The sequence below is a fragment of the Cyprinodon tularosa genome, unplaced genomic scaffold, assembly GCF_016077235.1.
Source record: "Cyprinodon tularosa strain WSP-4 unplaced genomic scaffold, ASM1607723v1 ctg229, whole genome shotgun sequence".
In the NCBI taxonomy this organism is placed as follows: Eukaryota; Metazoa; Chordata; class Actinopteri; order Cyprinodontiformes; family Cyprinodontidae; genus Cyprinodon; species Cyprinodon tularosa.
In genome coordinates this window covers 1091199-1115242 of record NW_024038856.1, presented here as the reverse complement: position 1 = coordinate 1115242, position 24044 = coordinate 1091199, and the positions used below count along the sequence as shown (strand labels likewise).

The 24044-nt window shown below is 37.4% G+C and overlaps 1 protein-coding gene across 1 annotated transcript in view; it reads right to left on the bottom strand.

Moving 5' to 3' along the window:
* Positions 1–23462, bottom strand: part of fgfrl1a (fibroblast growth factor receptor like 1a) — a 97557-nt gene extending 74095 nt beyond the window's left edge. Inside the window, exon 1 of the mRNA XM_038286634.1 lies at positions 23375–23462. Within this exon, the coding sequence (XP_038142562.1) occupies positions 23375–23435 (61 nt within the window). The 5' untranslated portion in view covers positions 23436–23462. The remainder of the gene's footprint in view (positions 1–23374) is intronic.
* Between the last annotated feature and the right edge of the window lie 582 nt (positions 23463–24044).

Here is a 24044-nt window from a genome sequence, read left to right as displayed (position 1 = left end):
AAATAGACAGAAACATCAGCTGGCCACGACTTTTTGGGCTTTGAGATAACATTAGGTGGAAACATCGTCGCTCCCTCCATTTGCTATGCTGTTCGATTTGTTCATAGAGGTTTCGTTTTTGTTCCAGTTAAGACTAATGTAACATTTGTTGTCATTTTTGTCAGATTTTATCATGTAAATAATAAATAAAAAAATCACAAAAATGCTGACTTTCCAAAACAAAATTGGGGATCAGTAAGACTAATGTCAGAATATAGCTGGTATCAGCATCAGCCTTAAACAGCATGTATCGGTTATTCTACTTTTTACTCAACAATGGCTCCTCCAGAGCTACCATGCTCCTCTTTTCTGCTTCTCTGATCAAGGCTCTTGTTGCTCAGCCTGTCAGTCTAGGTTGACATCTATGTCTTGATATTGTAGGTCAGCAGATGGTCCATCCTCTCTATCTTTAGATGACGACAGATCAGAGCTTTGGGAGATAATTAAAGGTTAGATGTTGTTTTAGGACCAAACCCTGCTTTAAAACAACGAGAACTTCTTCACCAGCTTTCTCTTGAGTTCCTTTGTCTCTTGTGATGCTGGATGTTTTCTGTATTCTCTAAAGAACCTCTGAGGCCAAAACCAGAACAGATAAGGCTAGACCACAGGTGTCAAAGTGGTTCCAGAAAGGGCCGTGTGGCTGCAGGTTTTCTTTCCAACCAATCAATAGCACACCAGACTCCATTCATCCCAACAAGTCATCATTTTCAGATTGGATCCCTTGATGAGATGAATGAAGTCTGGTGTGCTATTGCTTGGTTGGAAAGAAAACCTGCAGCCACACAGCCCTTTCTGGAACCACTTTGACACCCCTGGGCTAGACTCTGCAGGCGGACTTTAAAAGCAACTGCTTGCACTATACACTATTAACTAGCAAGCCAAATATATTCACAGCCCACTTTGGACACTTTGGAGATTCTCCTTTCTAAAAAGAGTTAAACTATGGACCATTTCAAGAATACAGACTACTTATTGCAATAATGTTGAACAGGGAACGTATAATCTAATACAGAGCAGGTACTAATTCCTCTGGTGAAGTAAACAACAAATAATTAACCATAATTATTATAAATTTTCTTTATTACGAATGAAGGAATAAATGGGAAATGAATAGGAAAACTTTAAGAGAGCATGAAAAATAAAAAAATAAAAATAGTGTAAAAGGATAAAGAGAACTAGGGCTCCAAGTGGGTCAAAGGTCAGGGGTCCTATTTCAGTTCGGTGTGTTTCTATCATTCAGTCCATGGAGGCAGAGGACCAGGTTACATTTAAGTGAGATCTGACACAGACCAGGAACACTCCCTCTGATCTGCAGCCAGCTAACGAGATGGAGAAACCGTTCTCCACACCATGAGCCAGGTGGCAGGCTTAGGGCTGTTGGCACTCGGTGCACCGGCCCCCTAAGGGACTTCTTTCAGCGCTGCTTTAGGAGAAGAACAAAGTGCCTCCTCGAAAGAAAGCTAGTTTAAACAAAACGTTTGGAAAGACCCTTCAGAAGCAGGCCGGGAACGGCTGCTCTGAGTTTCCTAAAATAAGAAAACAGCAATAGGTTCTGTCTGCACCTTCATCTTACATACAGTGATCTTACAGAACGTTCAATTAAACAGCAGTCCAACAAAAATAACATGCTAATAGTTAGAGTCGAAACACAGAACGGCAGCACTCTTCTGATGGTTCTTGTGCTCATATTTCATAAGTCTTTTTTTTTCCTTGCCTGCAGTAGCCATTGGTGTCTGAGTTCATATGGATGCCAGTCGCTTCTGTGTATCAGCAAAATCCAACTTGAATATAACGTCTGACTTTTTGCAAGGTCGGACGCATTTAACATGGATGATGGATGATGTCACATCCACCGAATCGTGCAGGAACTTCCGACCCGAAGTACAAATTGGAAAATAATCTACAGGCTTATAGATGCATTGGTGCTGAAGTACTGAGGTTTGAGTTAGCTCATCAAACAATGTTTGAGTCATAAAGGGTTAAATAAATTGCTATTTCTAAACATTTCTAAAGAAGTAAAAACTTCCATAATGTCTCTTTAGTTAGCAGGTTTAACAGAGTAATAGTAGAGCATCAGACTCTACAGTGATTGATTATGTGAACAAACAGAAAGTCCTTGATAGTTGAAAAAGGCTGCAGATGTTGGAGATGATCATCATAGAGCAAATCTGACAAAAAAAAGGTTTTGATGTGGAACAGAAAATTTAATTTTACTTAAGGAATTCTGCCTAGAATAATTAAATTTCTTTTCTACTGTTAAATTTAAAACCTTACCAAGTTTTTCATTATAGCTGCAGAAGTTTAAAAATTACTGTATGTTTCACCTCATTAAAAACCCAAAGCTGAGCATAGCTGGTTTTACTCCCCAGTGTTAACTGTTAGTAACTCCATGCAGTGTTATTCTGAACTGGAAGAGTTCAGAATAACACTGCAGTGTTAATTATTAATTATCAACTCCACCAAGAGTGAAATTGTAATATTTAACCTTTGGTGTAAAATTTTAATTACACTATTGGGTGTAAGCCAGTGTTATTGTTGTACACTTTTTACAGTTAATTTAACTTTAGAATTGTAAACACTATGGAAAGAGTTAATTTAGCACTAATTCAGAGTGCGACCAAACACACTCGGAAATTGTGTTAAATTTAACTCTTTCACTGTTCCTTTAACACATTAAAAATATACTGTGTAGCTATAAATACATAAAGCAAGCATAATTAAAATTTACTTCCCAAAGGAAAATTAAATTAAAGTTGAATTCCTCCTGGCCACTTAGTGATGTACTTGCTTGCCTCCTCAGTCATTTATTAAACAACTATTTATGCTTTTTCCCCCCTGTAAAATTATTACTTTTAATCTGCACAATGCTAGACATTCTATGGATGTCTTATAGTTCAAAATTAATCATTTTATTAATTTACGACTTCTAAAAATGCTGAACATGCTTTAGAAAAAAACCAGGAAACATAGATGTAAGGATGAAATAATTATAAAGGAGATCATGTACAGTTGTCTGTTTCTGAGGACAACACTCTGAAGATTATGGGTTTATGCCAAAAAGCTGTAAATCTAAACTTTAGTTTTAATAAAAATGATTTTAAGTGGTAAACAAATGGCTGATGTTTCCTCATAATGTCTTCAGTGACCTGGCAGGGAAGGAGCCAAAACTAAAACCAGGCCCTGATTCTTGTTGTTCACCAGTTTTGGAGTCGAAGCAGAGTGACCAGTGCAGCTGCATCCATCTGCTTATCTGTTAGATAACAAAACGGCGTCCTGGAAGGGACATTTATTGGCATTCTGAAGGCAAACACTGTTAATCATTAACACTGATAACACACACACAAAGACGGCACCAGCAGCTGCCTGTGATAAAGAGGCGAATATTTGCTGTGAGGGGGGCTGTCATGCTGAGGAAGGAGAAAGAGGGACAGTCCAATCATCAAAGCTTGTGTTCAGGGGAACACCACCAAGATTTTATGAAGAAAATTGTTTTGGCAGATAAAGATACAACTTTTTCTGCCAAACCTTTTTTTTTTTTGTTCCGTGCTATTGCGACTTTATAGGTAAATAATGATGTTTATGATAACAGCTTAGAAATCCATTTTGTACTTTCCTTACTCCACTGTGTTTTCATCACATGAAAATCTTTAGCTTTTTGGGTAATGTTTTTTTTTCTGTTAGGTTGTGTCCAACTGACTCAATATCATATTAACATGAAAAATAAAAGTTTATAACACCTTGACAGATTTAGGTGCTGCATCCAATGAAGGATACAGCACCTGTGGGTTAGATTCTCTAAGAAAACCATGAAGGTAAAAAGTCTGCGACTGGGAATTTGGGTGCTCTAGTCTCCATCAACTTAAACAATATGCTGAATTTCTCTGATCAGCAAGCGGTGATTTGAGACGGAGCTCTATATCTTCTGCTTAAAAGTTGAGAGAAAGTGGCTCTTTTAGCAACTAATCTGCCGTGGCAGCAGCTCCTCTGTTTTTAGCAAAAATTTTAATCACAAAAATGTGTTTTCTTTTTTTGCAAAAAGTCTCAGACAAAAAAATAATGCAACCGTTTTTGGCATTTACTTCATCATATTTAGTTACTAACACAATCGTTTTATGTCCTACCCTGCTAACATGAAGCAATTGTGTTAAATTGTGACTATGCTTAACTAAAAAAAATATTAAGGAGTACAACATCAAAGAAAGGTGATATGTTTATAAATGTAGAAGGAAAACCTAAAACTAAATAATTACTATGAAGATGGGGATTTTTTGTTTTATTATTAATCAGACTCCTGTCTTAAATGAAACAACAAATAATTTCAGCATTCTTTGGTTCATTTCTAAAGAGCTGAAGAAAAGTGACAGATATTTTAGAAATGATATAAACCTAAAGATTATATTCAAAATTAATTTGTATATTTGTAAAAGCAATTTGTTTGTTGATCATAAAGTTCAATTCTTGATTCAAAATATCAAACCAAAATTAAAATGTTGTTCTTCTCTTTCATTGGCTATTTGTTTAATCTTTGAGGAAATCCAGTAGTTGTGCTTTCGTCTCTGTTTCAGATGAGCAAACGAATCATCTCCTAATATAGGTCACCAGTTAAACCATATGTATCATGTTTGAAAGCTTAACTTTAATTCAAGCCAAGATTTCCTAAGTAATAGATTAAACACAACACTAATTAGTTTATTAATGCAACATTAACTAAATTTTTACATTTACAAACAGAGATTTTACCACTTTTTAATTGACAGAATATGCAGCAGTTTCAGCTTTCAACACCTGCTCCAATCACAATGGATCCCATTTATAGCTTGTGTGACAAGTTTAGAATAGAGCACACAGCAGAATATGGATCATCTCACCACTGCAGTATCTGTCTGATGCAGCCGTGGACGCGTCTGGCAGTCACATTAGTCAAATTTAATACATTGCAGCTTTACATTTTCTGTTGGTACGCTCATAATAATAGGATATCTAAAGATGGGGAACGAATCCTTGACAGAAAATACTGTTTTTTTTTTGGGGTGCGCCATCAGAGCAGATATAAGCTGCGACTGCCAGCAGACTTTCTGCAAGTTAGAGTCCTCCAAAGGCAGCTTCTTACCTTGAGGCAGCTTCCTCAGGTAAGAGCTTGTGATGGCCAAACCTATGGCCACACCTTAAGTCTGTACTATACAAGCACCTTTATTTATTTAATCCATACGCTTTATTTTGCAATAAAACTTTATTCTTAGTTCAAATACATGTATTCTATTTGTAAGCGCGCACATTTAATTCACTGTATTTATTTGCACTCATTCATATCTCTTTCTGGTTTTTATCACTAATCTGTTTCCTACCTTCTAATGTGCCAAGGAGTTTGGCCAGACAAAGGATGGCAGCCAGGGCTCAGATCTGCTAAATACAGGAGGGGAATTGGACTGTTCCACCAGCTGCTGCTAAAAGGGGGGAATTTGAATTTTCCTTTTCTCATTTTTTGCTTAGGATTTGTCTTGCGGTTGGTGTGTTTTCATTTTTCTAAGTTATAGATAAGTTTTTGGCCAAACCTAACCGTACTGCCAATGTTTGTAATTTGTGATTGTTTGTTTAGTTTGAATTACCCCTATTGTGTTAATGGTCTGATCACTCAGTGTATATATACCCTTGTGTGTCATAGTGAGGTCAGTTATGTTTGTTTATGCAGTCAGTTAGTTTGGGCACAGTTTGCTTGAGTCAAATTTTCTCTATTTGGTTGACCTCTTTTATGACTTGAACCCATGTATTTTTTGTAAGTTTATTTTTTTGGGTTTAAAAGAAAAACCCAATTTTTGTATTAAACCCTGTGACTCCTCATGCTTCTTACCTTGGTCCCTTACAGAGCTGCAGTGCTGTTTCTATGTTAAAGTGATGGAGCCGCTGCCTGATGCAGCATTCATGTTTTGTATTTTCTTTACCTGCAGCGCAGCAAGCCTTATGTATCGCAGCTTGATAAACTTTAAAGAAGTTGCGTCAGTGACGTAATCATTAGAGGTAATTCCCCAATAATGCAAAGAATCGTAGGAAGAAAATATTAATAGAAAAAGATTTTATATAACTTAAGAATAAAGCAGTATTTCTTAAAAAAAAAAAAAGAAGAATAAAAAAATATTTATGGGCATAGATCTACGATCTACTGATTCAGGTCCCCTCTCTACGTGGGACAACTGACCCATTGGTCCTCCCCTCTCGGTAGGCGATCATCCATGTTTTATAGGCTACGGTGCTGATACTATTTATTTATGTATTGTCATAGAGGAAAGTTGGCATAATAAAGAAAGAAAATGGGCAGGAAGAGCCACCATGGAACTGGTAAAACAAAGGAATGATTTAAGTCAGATATTTTCGAAATAAAATTTTAAAATGATGTGAAAATCAAGCAGCTCAATCATGATGACAAGGTGATAATGAGTTTTATACACTTTTATCTAAACCCCCATCCATGCCCTTTCCTGATCGCTGTGAGACAGTTGCGCTGTGTCTAAGCCTCATACATGCTCTTCATTGGGTGTGTGGTGGGCCTAATTCTCTGTTGTCTCAGCTGTCTCTGCACTCGTAACTCAAACTACATATGGCTAAAAAACAACATCTGCAGTATATTTAGTCTAACTTTAGTATTTTCTTTCTTCCATCTCATTAGAATAGGTTTAAAACTATTTAATTTCAACAAAAGAGATCCCTATATTATATCCTCAATTCAATTTCCTCATTTTACTGTTTATTGTGTATATAGACCCGGATGAAAAAGGCACAAAGATCTTGGAATATTTCTGTCTTGTAATTCCTCTCTTTCTATTCATCGAATTATGATGTTGGTTTCTTGTATTGTCACAAAAATGACTAATAGATTTTTGTATTAAGCTCTGGGTTGCCATCACAGTATAAGGCGTTTTTTTAAATAATTAAAGAGTTGAAGGGGGTGTAAAGGGTGAAACTTATTTAATGATGAAACTTTAGATTTTTAATCAATCAGTATATCTTTCTTTCAAGACAGACCTCTGTGGGTGTTACATTAGCCTCAAAATAGCTAAAAGGAAAAAGTCTATATTAGTCAGTTAGCCTGAATGTTTATTTTATTATTTATTCATTTCTCCAATAATAAAAATGGAGAAGCTAGAAATAATAGAAAATAAAAAAAGTGTAATTTAGCTGTTTTATGTATGTTATATTGGTCTAATGTTTAAACATGCAGGCAGGGTGTAAGAAAACACTATAAGCCAGTAACTGTTTGTATATAGCAGCAAGAATTTAAAATCACATTCATCCCTGCTCTTTGCTTCGTCCCAGAGCGAATATCATTTATTTTCTGAGGTTTTTTGCAACCTGTTGATCTGATATTTATTGTTTCATTAAATGATGTCTCTAGATGTTTACATAAAACAGGTTGTACATATTGCATTGTTTGGCTTCAAACAAGGTACCAGAGTGCTCAAGAAGGCTTTAATAGAAATACATTTTTTGGGTTAAATGATTCCCCTACTAGGTGGTGGGCTCAGCCCCCAATGATCCCAGGTCCAGGAAGAACCCTGCTTAAATAGCTGAGGATTGTCCACTCAGCACCAAATCTGAAACAGATTTAAATCCTGAATCTTTTTAAATTCTAAACCTTTCCTCTGCTGTTGTTCTGATTCCCATCAGAGGCCGAATAGGTTCTGCATGAACATGTATTTGAGTATGTAAATTTGATACTAAGGTACTGTATTTACACTTAGAAACCTGAAAGTCTTTATTATTACTACGTTTTGTTAGTAAAATGAAATAAAAATAGTATCAGCCAGTAAGTCCTGTTTTTATTCATTTAATTTCATTGCTTATTATTTATTTATTTCATTACTTCACTATGCTCAATAACCAGGTCATGTGTAATAATTTGGTACTGATCAGCATTGTAAATTGTAAATACTGTTGATTGTATATAATGTGATCCTTATTTTATTCTTATTTTATTCATTTTACAATGTTTATATGGGAAGGATGTCATTTTTTACTTACTTTATTCGCTTATGCTATATTCTATTTTTCTCTATTGTACTTACAATCTTAATTTTCTCTCTTCTGTAAATGGTTGCACTGCAAAAAAAATAATTTCATCCAAGGGATTAATAAAGTTATTTTGATTCTGATATATATATATATATATATATATATATATATATATATATATATATATATATATATATATATATATATATATATATATATATATATATATATATATATATATATATATATGAATTTTTAATTTGTTTAAAAAAAAATTTTCTCAACATTTCTTTAACTTTGTCACTTTATTTATGGGTAAATGAAAACTGAACAAAACAATCAGCCGATAAAAACAGTTTAGCTCTTAATGAAAGGAGTGGATCCTGAGTGAAGACAAATAGAACTGATGCTTGCACAGTAAACCTCTGTCTCTGTCAGGCTGATGTTTACATCACTGCTGATTGGAGCTGATGTTGATGATTATCCACCATATGGGACTAAACACCAAACATACAGTTTTCCACTGCTGGTAAATCCACATGTAAGTCGGGGTTTAAGCAGAATTATTTATCTGTCTGTATGACTTGATTGAATTGTCTTGAGATGACTTGTGTTGTTTATTGCTGTTATATATAAACTTAGCTGGATCTAATTATCGATGCACCGCAGCTGTTATACAACACAGGTGACCACCTCTGTGGTTGCCTTAAGTGTTTCATTATCTGCTTTTGTTGTTTGAGTCATTTACTCCTTATCTGAACTTGATGGTGAGTGAGAGGCGTCCAGCGCTACAGGAAAAGAGGAGGCTGTGTCTCTTCTTCCTCCTGTACTTCCTCCTTCTCTTCATTGCATTTTCTCCACCTCCACCACCTGTGGGTTTTCTGGTTCACTGAGTGGGGAGTCAAGCATTCCAAGCATGCACATAACACACACACACACACACACAAACGTGTGCCCCCCTCCCACATTCCACACCAATCTTCAGCCGTGACTAAGTCCATTTGTTCAGCTCTGATCACTGTCTTAGTCTCCTGTGTGTTTGGGTGTGAGACATGGTAATCAGGACTTCCTTTACACATCACTTCATCTAAAAATCTCCAGAAAGGCTAAAATAAAAAAAAAGATGCAACAGCAGAAAAAGATTCCAGAAATTACTGGAAATACTTATACTTTTTTATTTTCATCAACTGAGTCGTTATACAGTAGAACAGAAGAATAGAAAGAGTTCTGCGTTTAAATGACAGGGGTTTACAAAGCTATACAAAAACTTAAACATAAATTGGTTTGGTTTTGTTTATATACAAGACAACTAGATCTAATTGATAAAAACCACCAGTTCTGCTCTCTGGCAGAATACCTTGAGGGTTGTCTGACCATCAGTTTGTCACCTCGGGTCAGAAAGCGGGACAATGATCCAGAGTACACCTTAAGACACACCAAGGCTTTGGAGGGGTCTAGTCAAAGTCCAAAGAGTGTTTATAGTTAATGATTTATGGTGTTTATGGTCCATACCAAACCCCAGTGTAATCAAATTATGATAGTTCTGCTTTTCCTTTATATTTTCTTAGATTATTTTTGCCCAATATCAAAACTGGTTCAATGGGGATCTGACACCAGTTGCTGCTGGTCCTGATTACAGATCGACCAACACTGATTTTTTTAAGTCTGGTCATGTTCAGAATTCAAACTTCTGAAAGTACTTTAAATATGAAATTATTATATACTGTTCAATAATTGATAAGTCATTTTAATTAACAGTAGTTTCATTTGAATGTGCTTAACCGGAGGCATCCATGTTTGTCAAAGAACACTACTGCCATGTACCGGTTTGTGACGTCACACTGCGGTATCGGCTGTTAAACAAGTCCCAATGCTGTATCTGGTGTTTGTCACAATGCGCTATTATCCAAGTCATCTTGAAAACATTCTTCTTTGAAATGTTGGCAACTTCATTCGCGGGACAATCAAGTTTCAGAATTACTTTCAGTGTCAGCTGTATTCTCTACACAGTAAATATACATAAATAAAAGCAGTCCTGGAACTTTCTCCTCTGTTGGTTTGTGGATTGTGCTCTAGTATTTGTAGACTGTTTTTCAGTTTGTCATTGTTCAACTTGTATATTTAACAATCAAGTTTCACCATTTGCAGTACGTTTGAGTTACACTTTCTAATTGTTTGAATTAACCTATTAAACATAATACTGTACCTAAAAATCATCTCTTGTCTTCCTCTTGTCGAGCACACATACTTCCCTCAATCAGGAAAAAGCAGTGTTGTAACAAAGACAAAAAGTTTGCTGCATTCCACCTCAAAATACAGAAAATAGCGTTTCAAAGAGTTTAAATTTCAACAACAGCGCGACCCACTAAAGGGCGGATCATACTTCTGCAACCGCACACAACAAATGTCACTTGCGTCTGGTCGCGAACCAGTTTTGCTGGTATGCTTCTGCAACTTCGGTCTGAATTTCGAGGGACGCACAGTTTCCCACCAAAGCGCAAGGGGGACCCTATTCGAGAACTCGCGAGAATATTCGCCGGATGGTCACGAGAACTTCCTCGGCGGCGCCGGCGGGAGTCTTTATTTTCCAAAACAACATATCTGAGGCATCGTACAAGTGGTTGTACTTCCAAACCTCCTCAATCAGCCTTTGGTCATGGTTATCCATTGTTGTTATTACTCCTTGGTTTTTAAAAATGGCGCGCCGCGGCACCGAATTGAGAAGGACGACCACACAGACAGCCGGAAAGGCATACCAAGGACCAATCACAGCTGCTTTTTGTCTGCGCACTTCCGCTTGGGGTCTGCGTGGGTTTGCGACCTTCCGACATGTAGTCAGGATTTTTTTGAGGTGTGCGACGAAGGTTGCAGAACCTCTGAGCGGAGGGCGTGGTCGCGCACAGAGACAGATTTGGCGGTTGTGGAGACTATGAGTGGAGACTATTGGCCTTAAGCAGGGGTAAGCATCGTCAGGAGTATTTCTGACACCTAATAACACCACAGTAGCCACAAAAGACATTTTGACCCCTCAATGCTGCCTATAGAATCACTGCTGGTGCTGTGTTTCATGTGAAAACATAAAAAGTCAGATACAGTAGATCAGATTTGAGCAGATGTGACCCTAAAATGAAGTTTGCTCCAACTATAAAGTTGATTGATGAGAGTATCAAGACTGATGAGAATAACCACAGAAACAGCCTAATCAAGAATCCAACTATGTTAACATTAAGTCGCTATCTAGATGATTTCCCTTGATTTATTCCTCCGCAGAGGCCAGTAAAAGGAAAACATTGCAGTTACTGATCTCTTTTATCCTCTTATGTTTGTTCCTGCTTCACCAACAACACTTGTGGTCTTAATATATGTTTGTCTGACACGCTTGAGAGAGGAACTAGAAAATATTGAAATAGTCCACAGAGTATAAGGAAATAATGTTGCATGCCAGGGATTTTAAACCTTTGATTCTGGAACCCCTGTGGTGTTTCCCACCATCAGAAACATGCAGATCACCACTAAAGATCTGCTCAGCGTCTTGGTGATGTTTTCACAGAAACTCTTCCCAGGACCTTTTTTCTTAAAATGAGGCTGAAGTTTCTTCTTCTCTTTAGTTTTCAAGCAGCCATCTATAGCTAATTTAAATAATTAAGATTAATGTATTTTTATTCAAATGGAGCTGTAAATAAAAGCTTTTCATTATTTTATTTACTGGTAAAAAACATATAACAAGGAAGGATTCTGTTGAAAACAATTAATTAAATAATTGTTTCAATACTACTTGGCCAAATATAAATCCATTTTATATGCATAAAATACCTTTAGACTTCTAGACTAGCAATTCTTTCTGAAACAGAAGCATTTTTTTTTAATTAATCAACATATTAGACATGATATTTTTTCAACTTGTACTTTTGTCTATAAAATCTATCTAAAGAACCCTAGAGGTAAAGTGCTCTTTAAAACCAGTTCCTTGATCTTATGAAACCATTTGACTCATCATCCCCATGCAACATAAAAAAAAACTTTACTGTAAAAGAAATGAGGATATTCTTCATTTAAAGGGACTCAGTTCTCTCTCATCATATTGTTGATTTTCTTATCTTTCATATTCTTACTTTCAATAAATACGTTTCGTTCCTCTTTTGTTTTAGCATTGGACATTTTTTGTGAAGTAATAAAGTTAACTAAAAAGGGCTAAAACAATCAATCAAATTCATAATCTATTAAAATAACTGTTAACTAATTTAGTATTAGAATCCTCTTTAAATGAAGAATAAAGTTCTATTTCCAGATTATTATGACATCTCTCTAAGACCCATTGCTTAAAACAAAACAAAGCCTGAAACATCAGAGGCCGTCTGAAAATAAATCACCTTCTTCAATGGAAGTAAAACTCCAAAAGTAAACCTTCAAATCTTTTTCTACCCCCACTTTCCATCCAACTGCCTCCTCTGAAGCGCAGACAGCTCAGCAGTTAAACCCCAGAAAGCATAAGTCTACTAAGTACCTTTGTTAATTGCATGTAAAGAATAGGCCTGTTGTGTCTCAATGTGTCGATGGTGCCAGCACAACACAGGAATTACCTCTGGATAATAAGTATGCTGAACTGGCCAGTATGAAGGGTCATGTAGTGGGGAATGATTAATACAGCTTACCGGTCTGTAGGACTTTCTGAGACGTTAGCACACTGGGGGATTAAGGTCCCTGGTTTCAGTGTAGCTGAACCAGGATCTGTTTTCAGAATCTTTTACAGATCCTGGTCAATGTTTGGCTTCTTGCTTTGGGAAAAAATGCAGCACTTGTCAGCCATACCCTCCTCTGTTGCTTTTCAATTTATTAACAATAATCAACTAAGAGTATATTTTGGCTCAAACTAAAGTCCTGAAATCGTTGGACCACAATGTGTTAGATATAAACTCCTGGGTTCAGACATTTTTACAGCCCATTTCTCACCGCCTCACCTCAGAGCGAAGCCTCAGGTCAAACCATGGCAGCAGCCTAAAGCCTTTAAGGACAGCCGAACCAGGCTGGCTTATTTCAAAGCACATATCTCCAGTCTGGGGGTCCGAGGCTTTGACTTCACAGTTAAGAAAAGAAGCAAGGAGATATAAACTGGTAATCATCAGATTTATAGCCTGGTTCATTGGGATTGGTGAATGGCCGGTTTAGAAACTGAAAACCATGTTTTTTTTCAATCATTGGATACACTGTAGAGTAAATTTTCCTAAAGCAAGCAGAAAAGCATTATTTTGGTGTTGAAAATGGAAGAAATGGAAGAAGTAAAAGAAGTGGAGTTAAAGGCCACTACATAGTTTAATCGTTTAAAAAAAAAACTGGAGAAATTACCTTGTATGACCACCAATCAAAGTCCCAATTCAATACGGATATCAGTAATCAGTTGATATTAACCAAAGCAAAAATATGGAGTGCATGCTCCTAAAATCTCTAATAAACTTGCTGCTGGGCTTGGTGAAAGTTTCTATGACCCTTTGACTTGGTACACAGGAGTATGTTGTTCTCATAGCTATTGCTGCCTATTAGTGTTCTCTGTTAAAGTCATACAACTTTACAGTGATGTTTTTAATCCAGATGTTACAGCATTCATAAACACATTCATGCTTCTGGGGATTAAAATCAATGACCAGGTTCTACATGTAAATCAACATATTCAGGCTATTTAATATCACCTGCTGGAAATAATGGACCAAACTATAATGTGACGAAATTAGTGACGGTTTGCCTTGATTTACACTTTCTAAAAGACTTGGGGAAAAAAAAATCTAATCTCAGCTGATTTTTAATCCAAACTAGACTGTTTTCCAGTGAGATTAGATCCTTTATAGACATAAAGGAAGGCACCGTATGTCTACATTCGGCTTGGATTCCACACAGGCGGGGGGAAAAAAAATAGCAGCGAGTCGACAGAAAGGTATACGTTTGGTTTTAGTGTGGCTGTGATGGTCCCCACCCCCACATTTCTCACACTACTCTAACCCCCCCACCCCGGGCCAGAGTATGGATTCCACATGGACAGCTGGTGTGCCAGCTTTCAGGTCCTCTGGTCCGTTTGCTCGTATTGCTTTGGGATTTCTTACTTTGCTTTATTCTGAAACCTTGAAAAAGGAACTGAGTGTTTTTTGGAAACATTCAGCAGATATTATTTACAATGTTCATGAACGACATTAATAATGATGCCTTAATGGCAACTTTTGCATGTTGAGAACCGCTTTGTCAGCCTTATCTGGTGCTTTTCTGCATATTTCACACCCAGGCTTCCCAAATGTTACCTACAGCTGGACAACTTTCATTAAAGGGACACCATTCATGAGGAAGGAGCTGGGACTAAGCCTTAAGTTTCTTAATATTTTTTAACCAGATTCAGGAGGTTTTGAGAGTAAAGCTACATTTGTGGGAATAAATTCATTTCGATGTAGCACACTGCAGATCTGTAGCACAGGCCTTGTAGTTTTCTTAGTGTAATAACACCTGTACTTATAGCAGTAAAAAAGGGAATAGCAAACGATAATTATTTGGACACAATTCAAACACTTAATGATATAAAAATAGGAATATTTAGAAAACAGTTCAAGAGTTTTTTTCTATTTAACACTTTATTTAGGAACAAAATAAACATAACTTATTGTCAAACTGTTGCAGCTAAACCAGCCCCAATATTAAAAGAACGCTTCATGCAGGAAATATCAAAATAAAAGAACTTCCTGTTCCAATTTGTTTTAATGAAAACCCTGAATTTGAACATATTTACTATTTAGAATCATTATCATTATCTATTCAGCTCAGAAAAAGGAAAAAAAACATTTTAACACAATAAACAATAGAGAGAAGACAGGCATAACAGAAATAAAATAGAAAATCAACAGGCTGTAATCTTTCTGATATTTACTTAATGGCCAGATGCCATGTAAATATTTTAGCTGGATAAATATTCAGCATATTATGAATTTCAATGGAAAAAATGTTTTAATCAATCAACAGATAAAAATATCAGGTAATTCAGATGGAGAATATTTTGAAAAAAAAAAAAAACTGCAGCATTAGAGCTCAAGCAGAGCAAAGGTGAAGAAAAAAAACTACACAGCAACCAGGGACAGGGAACAATTTATGTCAAAAAATACATCCTGTTAAAATGGTCAAACATAAATTATCAAGCATAGAAACACAAAAATATTTTGTGCAAATTTTAAGATTTTTAATTTTATTACATCACATATTCCCATTTACTTTTCTAAAGATAATTCTAACTAAGGTTGAAATGAATTGGATTAATTGATTATTGAAATAATCTTCAACTAAATTAGTAATCAATTAATCGTTAATCAGAGTATAGAGACTGTAAAAGATGTCTTTAGCTGACAGAGCAACCTCCCTTGAGCAGCAATTATACCATATATAAAAAAAAAAAAAAAATTATGTGAGCATTTTACATTTAAGATTTTCAAACATCTTTTTCATCTGTCAATATGCTCCATCCAGAACTCCTTAAGTGGCAGAGTTAAGTTTCACCCTGTTTAATTTTGAAAAATCATTCTTTAAGGAACCTTTGGTAATCCGATTATGAATTGATTAATATAAAAAATAATCAACACATAATCGAGTTGCGAAATTAGCATTAGTTGAAGCCCTAATTCTAAAAATCTATTAAACCAACTTTACACGATGCATATTCCTTTGTATTATAACGCTTATTTATTTGATATAAATAATCATCAGGTTTATGTATTTAGTAATAAGGTAAAGCAGAATTAGTAATGTAATAAAGTTACATGAATCTTAAATTTTAGGTGAAATGTTTTAATGAGTGCTACAGGAGGAAAGAGTCACAGCATCTGTGGAGCTTCAATTTTTACCAAAACCAGAGACCCTGAAAGCTGAGCTCCAGCTCCATAGACAAAACCTGAAGAACTGCAATAAACGGAGCAGAACAAATACGACTCAACAGTCCTCATAATGGGGAAGAATTCATTTTTTTTTTCTGCTTGTGAATTTCAGGTTCGGTTCTGCTGACTTTAAAAAAACAACAACCCAGAAACAAAACAATACACCCCAACCCCCCCCCCCCCCCCCCCCCCCCCCCCCCCCAGGGGAAACAAGAAGCAGAGTGAAAGCAGCTTGATTTGGTCCAGTGGGGTTCCTGGTGTGTTATTTCAATCCCCTCTGGTGCCGGCATGTGCTTTCTCTGACTCTACTTTACAAACACATGCCAGCACAGTGAGCACACACACTCACTGTGTGTGTGTGCAAAAACCCCTCCCTGATCCGCGTCCTGCCCTCTGACCCGCTGAACCACAGCATTGACCAAGCAGACCCCAACCCCACTGAGACCACAATAAGGCAGCGTGGCGCCACAGCCCACTCAGCACCGGCGGTGCAGCGGAGGAACACAGGGAGGGAGACGAAAGGAGCAAGGTCAAATATAGAGGGAAAAATCTCTGCAAGGACACATGCAACCATAAGAGGAAAAATCAAAATAATCGGAACATGTCAGGTCTGCTAGCGACACACGATATGGAAGAAATAAAGCAGAAACATGTCTGAAACCGAACATGAAAGGCAAGCCGCTCTGAACAAGTACGCTCCAGAGTGATGATTTCTATTTCTGAAAGTTGATGCATCATTCAGGTTTTTTTACCAGGAAAAACAGATTTTCCAAATTTGTTGATTTTTACTCTAAGAAAATTAACCAATAAAGAAGGAAAAATGTGGAATGTGTTTAAACTTTTCTCTGGCATCTAATTAACTCGACAAGAGATCATGCAAAATCCTGTTTTTCAGCATCTCTTCTGTTGATTAGAGAATTAAAACGGGCAAACTGACTGGTGCTTCACTAAATATTTCCGTGGATAAAATGAAGGTTTAACTGAGTTGAAGAGGTTAAAGCCATTGTATTCTTGTTTGCTTCTTTCACACAGCCTCCTCCTTCTATCTTATCTGCTTCCATTGCTTTTCTTTCTGCTTCCCCCCCTCTGCAAACATCAGCCTAACATGCTGTCAACCCCCGCAGAGGCCGACCAGGCATACCCCTAATACCCCACCATTAGCAAAGTCAAAGCAAACACAGACTTTATCTAAATGGTGCCTAATAGGTGTTAGCATTAACAGACCCCATAAAACTCTGAGCGACCGAATGGCGGTTGTAAAAGAAGCGAAACACCCAGCTGAGCAGGAAGAACTTGACAGAGAATCGAGGTCCTCCGTCTGTTTAAATCACTGCAACCTAAAGATACATAGTGACTGTATGTAGAGGCAGCTGGAGCAGAGAGCAACCTGAAATCCACCACATGCAGCTGGGCCAGACTGCATTCCCACACCTGAAGCACAGTGAAAGAACATTTGGCCAGACGGTAGGATTTAACAAGAGGAACCAACCGAGTCAAAGTGGATGTCACTGCAGCCCCCCTCTTATTTAACTGATTATAACCTGATGACTAAAGAAGCGACCAATGTCTCCAAACGCATGGATGGATAATAAATTCCACCCAAACAAGAGGTACTGAGCTCCACAGCCTGTTTTTTCTAAGCAGCAGCCTGCAGCTGCAGAGAAAAATCTGCTCCTAAACCTTGAGGAGGCCTGATGAACACTAAAACCAGGTCATTTCATTGTTAACAGCATGTCGTAGGCAATTTACAGCAGCAAGCTGCTGATGAGTCCCAGTTTGTTTACCATGAAGTCATTTGTTTGAAGCATCTGTCTGTGGTATGTTCTGGTTCACCCAGAGGAGTCAGGATGTTCCCCACCACCATCTCCCCCAGTTCTCACACAGACGGCATCACTCCGCTGACATGAGTCATCTTCTCTACAGCGAGAAGAGTTATTTACCCTACAGAAGCCGCCATTAGGCAAAGAGATATAAAACACGATGCAGAGAATGATCGTTTTGATTCAGTGGACACAAATTAAACGTATTTATAAAATAAGTAGTACACTAGAGGGTGGCAAATGCTTTCAAAATGTTAGGTGATATGATAGGAAGAAGCGTCAGCTGGTATCAGCTGGAGCTGATGTTAAAATGTTGTTGGCAATGTAACAGTGGGTTCTAATCCCTGCATGGCTTCTCTCCTGCTTCCTCCAACAATCCGAACATTTCATTATCAGGTTTCCTGTGATGGACTGGTGACCTGTCCACTGTGGACTCCACCTCTCACCAAATCACTGGTGCAAAGAATAATCAGATACATGGAGTTCTTTCTAGTGAATAAGCTATTAAAAGTCGTCCTTAATAAAGTGGCCAGTGGGTTTATTACTGGCATAAAGAGCATTAATGAATGGCACCAAAAACATCTTATCCAAATATTTTATCCAACATTATGCTGATGGTTTGATTTTTTTTACTTAAAACAGTGAAACGGTTCGCAATAATTCATTCACCCATTAGAAAGATGTGCATCATCAATACTCATTAAGCAGTGTGTAGCACTATTGGCCTGCACTAAAAATGTCCTGGAATCCAGGCCTAATCAGACTCCTCCCAGAAATGACCTGTCCGAGATGTAGCCAACTGACAGATAATAGATGGATGGGAAAATGTTCAACAGCTACAATATAAGTAAAACCATCAGCGTTTTATTGTTGGGGGTTTATTGCTTTGATCATATTAATAATTATTATCTGAAGTAGTTTCCCCCTGATTTCCAGTAAATTGTAGATCATTGGTAGATCCAACCCTGGTTGCAGCCTCCCTCTTTTGCTATGAGCATTCACCTCCTTGTCCAAAGTTCTCTTAGCCTTGTTATAATCTTTTCCTACATCTCACTGTTGATGTTTCTATGCTCTTAACATTTAAAAGTAACACGTAAAAGCAGTAGGGAGTTATTCAAATCTGCCTAAGTTATATGAATGAGCAGCGACCTCGGATTGTAAACCTGCAGGCTCTGTGTTTGGGGCTGTTTACACTCCTCTCTGGCTCTTTGTATGTTTGTTGCATTGCTGTGAAAGAGGATGCTTTTTTAATGTGCTGTTTGTCTGTCTGCACCGGTTCTAACAATAGATGAACTTTGTGTTGTTGGCCAGATATTGGGTGGTCTTCAGAGCGGGATCACCTGGAAACTGTTTAAACTCTACAGACCATCAGGAAGAAGCATTCAGGACCTGGAGGCCACAGAGTTTATGGGTTTGGTCTTTGCTTCTGAATCATATTAGATCAGAAATCCCTCATGTCCATCAATGCAGGCACACAAATCCACCAGGTATCCTCAGATTTAGTAAAAATGAGAGATATTCCTCCTTCCTCCTTTCCTATTGAAAGAGACGGAAACCACCACTCTACTATCAGGTTTTTCCTGAAGTAAAAAGGCAAAGCAAGATGAATGCAACAATCTTCAAGGACATCTTTATTTAATGTTTTCTTCTGGTGACATGTTTTTACGCCACAATGATGCAAAAAGGGCCCCAAACAACAACTGAGAGCAGATCCTGTTTAAAAGGATCTTTATCAAAAATCATTTTATTTATTGCTCTGATGTAGTATCATATGTATTAAAACTGAATATTTAGTTTTATTTAGAAACAAAATTTAGCAGGAATCATCCCCTCAACTCCATCCTTAATAGATAAGTTTAATCATTCGCATAATTTATTAAACATATAAACCTTTTCATGATTTTCTAAGTTATTAAAAAGATTTTAATTCATAGAAAAAATTATGGTTTCAGCAAACGAAGCCTCTGTCCCAGAAACCTCTTTAATCCTGCCTGAAGTGTATTAAACCTTCTCTGAAACATACAGTAACATCATTGAGATAAACAGTGTTCTGCCCCCAGCTCTATGAATGACCCCTGTGGTCAGTCCATCTAACAGGGAAACCGTTAATCTCTCAGCTGCACTGGATCAGCTCCACGGACACACCTGCTGCCATCATGGCGTAGACATTGTGTTTTATCTCCACCTCTCCACACTCTTTTTTTCTCTCATGAAACAAAGCAGCACCACAGAAAGCATAAAAATTATAGATTCATTTCACCTCTCAAACTCTTCACTGTCACTGTAGAAGGATTGTTAACCTCCCCAGATTAATAGATGAGCGAGCGTTTTGCAGCCTGTAAACGAGGCCAAGCTTTAAATGGTTCATTGCACTCTGTGATGTTTTGCATATGATCGTTTATTGTTCATCCAGCTCCCTGAGTGAATATGATCCGCGTTCATAAACACTTCGCTGCAGCATTTACTGAAAGTGGAACAAACAAGAAAGGGGGACTCGCTGACGATTTGCTCAGCAATCATCTTTCATCAGTTTGTTGATTCCTGATGCATAAATATTGTGCCCAAATAATGAAATTCCTTTACTGTATTACAGTAAATAGCAGAAAAATGTGGTTTGATGAATTGTAAAGTCAAGCAGGAAATATTCCATGAACAATAAGAGGTTCTAATAAATGTGCTGCCGACCAGAATCAGCTGTCTGAGCCAGACTGGTGATCGGCTGAACGGAAGCTAAAAGATCCATTAAAAAGCTGCTTTATGTATTAAGAGAGGGATCAATGATTTAACGCATCTTACAGATGTGGGCAATACAAAGCAAGACTAGATCTCTATTTGAAAGAAATAAATGAGTAAAATAATTTTGTATGCATAAATACATTTTTTGCATTGTAGTAAATCCATGATTTTCACTATGGCTCTGATTAAAGCACCATAACTGGTTTCAGTTTTATGATTACAGTTAAATATTTGCACGACTTTGGTCACAAGGAATATACATCAGCTGTGAGAACTAATGCTTTAGTGTTTATGCAGAATCTGAAGGCCAGATGCCACTAATATGATAACAATTTTATACGGAAATGCCTAAAATCGGTTCAGTGTTGGAATCTCAGGGAGGTGTACCTGGTGCATGATGGAGGAATCCCTTTTACAGCTTCAGGTCGCTGAATGCACTGCTGTTTCAAAGATGCTCTTTTTTTCAAAATTAAAAAACAGAAAATGTAAAAATAACCTTTTTTGTTTAAGTTCATACATTTAGCACAGCTCATATCTAAACAAGCAGCGTTTGTGGAGATGAAGTCTAAGTAAGATGCTAAAAAGGCATTTGGCTAAAGTTGCTGCATCCAACATAAACCTCTAAATAAGCTCCAGATTAAAGTAACCATGGTGTTTTGTCTTTTTTTAATGAAAAGGCTTAGAGGAATCTGTGTTTTCTTATGGATCAATCAGCTCTTTTTCCTCTGATGCTTCACCTTGAAATGTGACTTTTTCATGTTAGAATGTCTGTGTTGGGCTTTTGATTAAAACTGGTCATAAAATCAGCGTCAGAGGGCCTTGGCTTTTTTCTGTGTAAGCTCTTTTTTCAAATCAGAAAAGCCACAATAGAAAAAATTTGGTCCTCCTCCTGGATTTGATTGATTCCTAGAAGGGCGCTAACATTAGCCCACCTTGCTTTCATCAACATTGCCTCTATAACTACAATCAGGGCCTCAACCTGCAGGCACTCACTTATTGTTGCCGCTTGTGTAACATTTTATCTGTTGTTTAAGTTACCAGGAAACATTTGCACATAAACCATGGCAACTGCTAATTTTGCTACAGCTACGTCCATACAGTAGAAGTTAGATTCTTGTGGAAATAGGGGGTAAATTATTATTCACCTCCTAAAAATGCTTCAGCATAAATTTGAAGATGTTTTCAGGATATTGATTATGTTTAAATGCCAGGTTATGGTTCCTTTAAATAAACTGAACCGAGCAGGAAATCCTACAGGCCAAGAAAATGATGCAGTATCAGCTGAAAATGACAGTAAAACATAAAGAAAATTGTTTTATTTAAATCTGTCTGCTGATTCACAGTTGATTTGTGAAGGAAACCATGGTCGGCCATCACTCCCCTCATTCATTCCTTCATTTCATCCTTTCCTAACCCCAGTCACCCTCATTCTCATCACCTTCTAACTTTATTCTGCCTTATCCCTCGCCTCGTATCTCTCCATACTCTCGCTGACACACAGCAGGCAGAGGGGGATGAAATGCTGCTGCATTTTACACCAAACATCCCTAATAGGCTAATCTAATCTCATCTCTTTGCGGTCCATGGCCCTGTGTTTACTTTCTGCCCCGTGTCTGCGCGCTGGCTGTGCCTCGCCTCGCTGAATGCAGCTTTGTTCCTGCAAAAAAAAAAAAATCTCATCCTCAGTGTGATCTCTGCAGCGGGTGCCAACTCCACGACTGTCTGCTTATAAAGCCTGCAGGCTGAAGCTCACTCTCATCCATCAGATGCCTGTCTAGGTGCTGCTTCATCTCTTTCTTTTTAGTTTGGAGGTAGACAAAAGCACCAGAAGGAGCATCAACACAGAAAACAAAGGTTTGCAGCTCTGCATGTCAGGAGGTAAATAAAGATTAATGTTCAGTCAATTTCCAGCTACAAGTAGGTATTATGTTATTATTAAAAATATGACGGCATATTTTTTCCCCACTTTTTATAAAGAAAAACAAAACAAAAAAAGCAATTTTGCTTTTTGCTCTACAACTACGACCTTCAATCTGGAGCAGCTGGTAGAAACCAGATCTCCACTCAGTCCCAGGCTGTGGAGCCAAACTTTGAGACTTTACTCTGAACAACAGCAATGGCGACTATCAGGGAGAACGAGCTGCTTTGCAAAACTGAAGGACAGGAAAACTGAAGCAGGTGAGCATAGAAACAGCCAGCTCCTTCTCTATAAACAATAAGACCAAACAAAAATCTAAATAATTTCCACTTACGACCTAAAAAGCTTCCCATCAAACAGCTCATGTAGAAAAAAAACCCAGATTCAAAAACACTGAATAAATATTTGGATGCTTTTTCTAAAACTTTTACTTTTGACGAGACAGAAACCTACAGCCGCTGATCAGGTCCATCACCTAAAAGCCAAACTCCAAAGCGCTCCTTCTTTACTGATTCCACTCCGTTTCTCAGAACTCATATTTTCCATCAAGAAAGAATCAGATGATTAAAGACGAGCGCAATCAGCAGCCATGCCTTTAGTTCACAGGAAGCGCACACATTCCCTGCATTTTCTATCTGTTGGTAACTCTCTTTTATGTTTAAATTGATACTTACATAACATTTGTTATAATTCTGTCACTTTTATCATGTAAATGGAGGAAGATAAATCATTATTGGTTTAAAAAAATAATAATCTGCAGCATTTGAGCATGATGATTGTTCTGCTCTAAACCTCTAGGAATTATTTCCTGCAGATCATTCAAACCTCTTCCAACTGAAAGGACTCCATCATCATATATTAATACACCAATATTATCAAAATATCCAACCAGTTGGGAAGAATAGAGGAGAAGGTCTTATTCTAGGATTTAATCTACTGTTTTTGGGTCTTCTGGGACTCACCTCTGGCAGCCATGGACATCATGATCACCTCCAGCAGCAGACAAATCCACAAAAACTCCATTTAGGATTTTTTTTAAATGGAGAGAGAATCACCCTGGAAGAGAATAAAAACAAAAGGTTGATACTTCTGCAGATTGATGATCTCCCTCTTTTGATTTTATTCTGATCTCAGTATATCTGAACTTAAAACAAATTTCCTGAATTTTTTTGAAATTGTTGCACAGAAACCCTGATGGTAAAACATTTTTCATACTATAATTTTAAAAGTTTTCCCCTCCCCACGCATCTTTGCATCTACTTAAGGATATTTAGTTTAACACAACTGTGCCATGTTAGGAGGGAGGTATCTGTGTCTGTTCAGCTGCAGGCTGCAGACTAGTTAAACTGATTAACCAGCCAAGATGGATTTCAGCTTCTTCTGTTACTGTATGAAAGGTAAATGTGTTATAGCCAAGAGTAATACTGTAAATAAGCAGCATTAATTCTGCACCTGAAAGCAAGAAAAGCAACCTAACTGCTTTTAGTTGCATTTTTTGGGAACACACTGAAGCCAGAAAATATCACTGATCCACAAAGATCTAGTGCATCTTATTAGAGACAAGAATCTGACCAGATGTTCCCGAGCTTTCCATTGGAGATTTATTTTCTCCACCTGTCCACATGTCTCTCC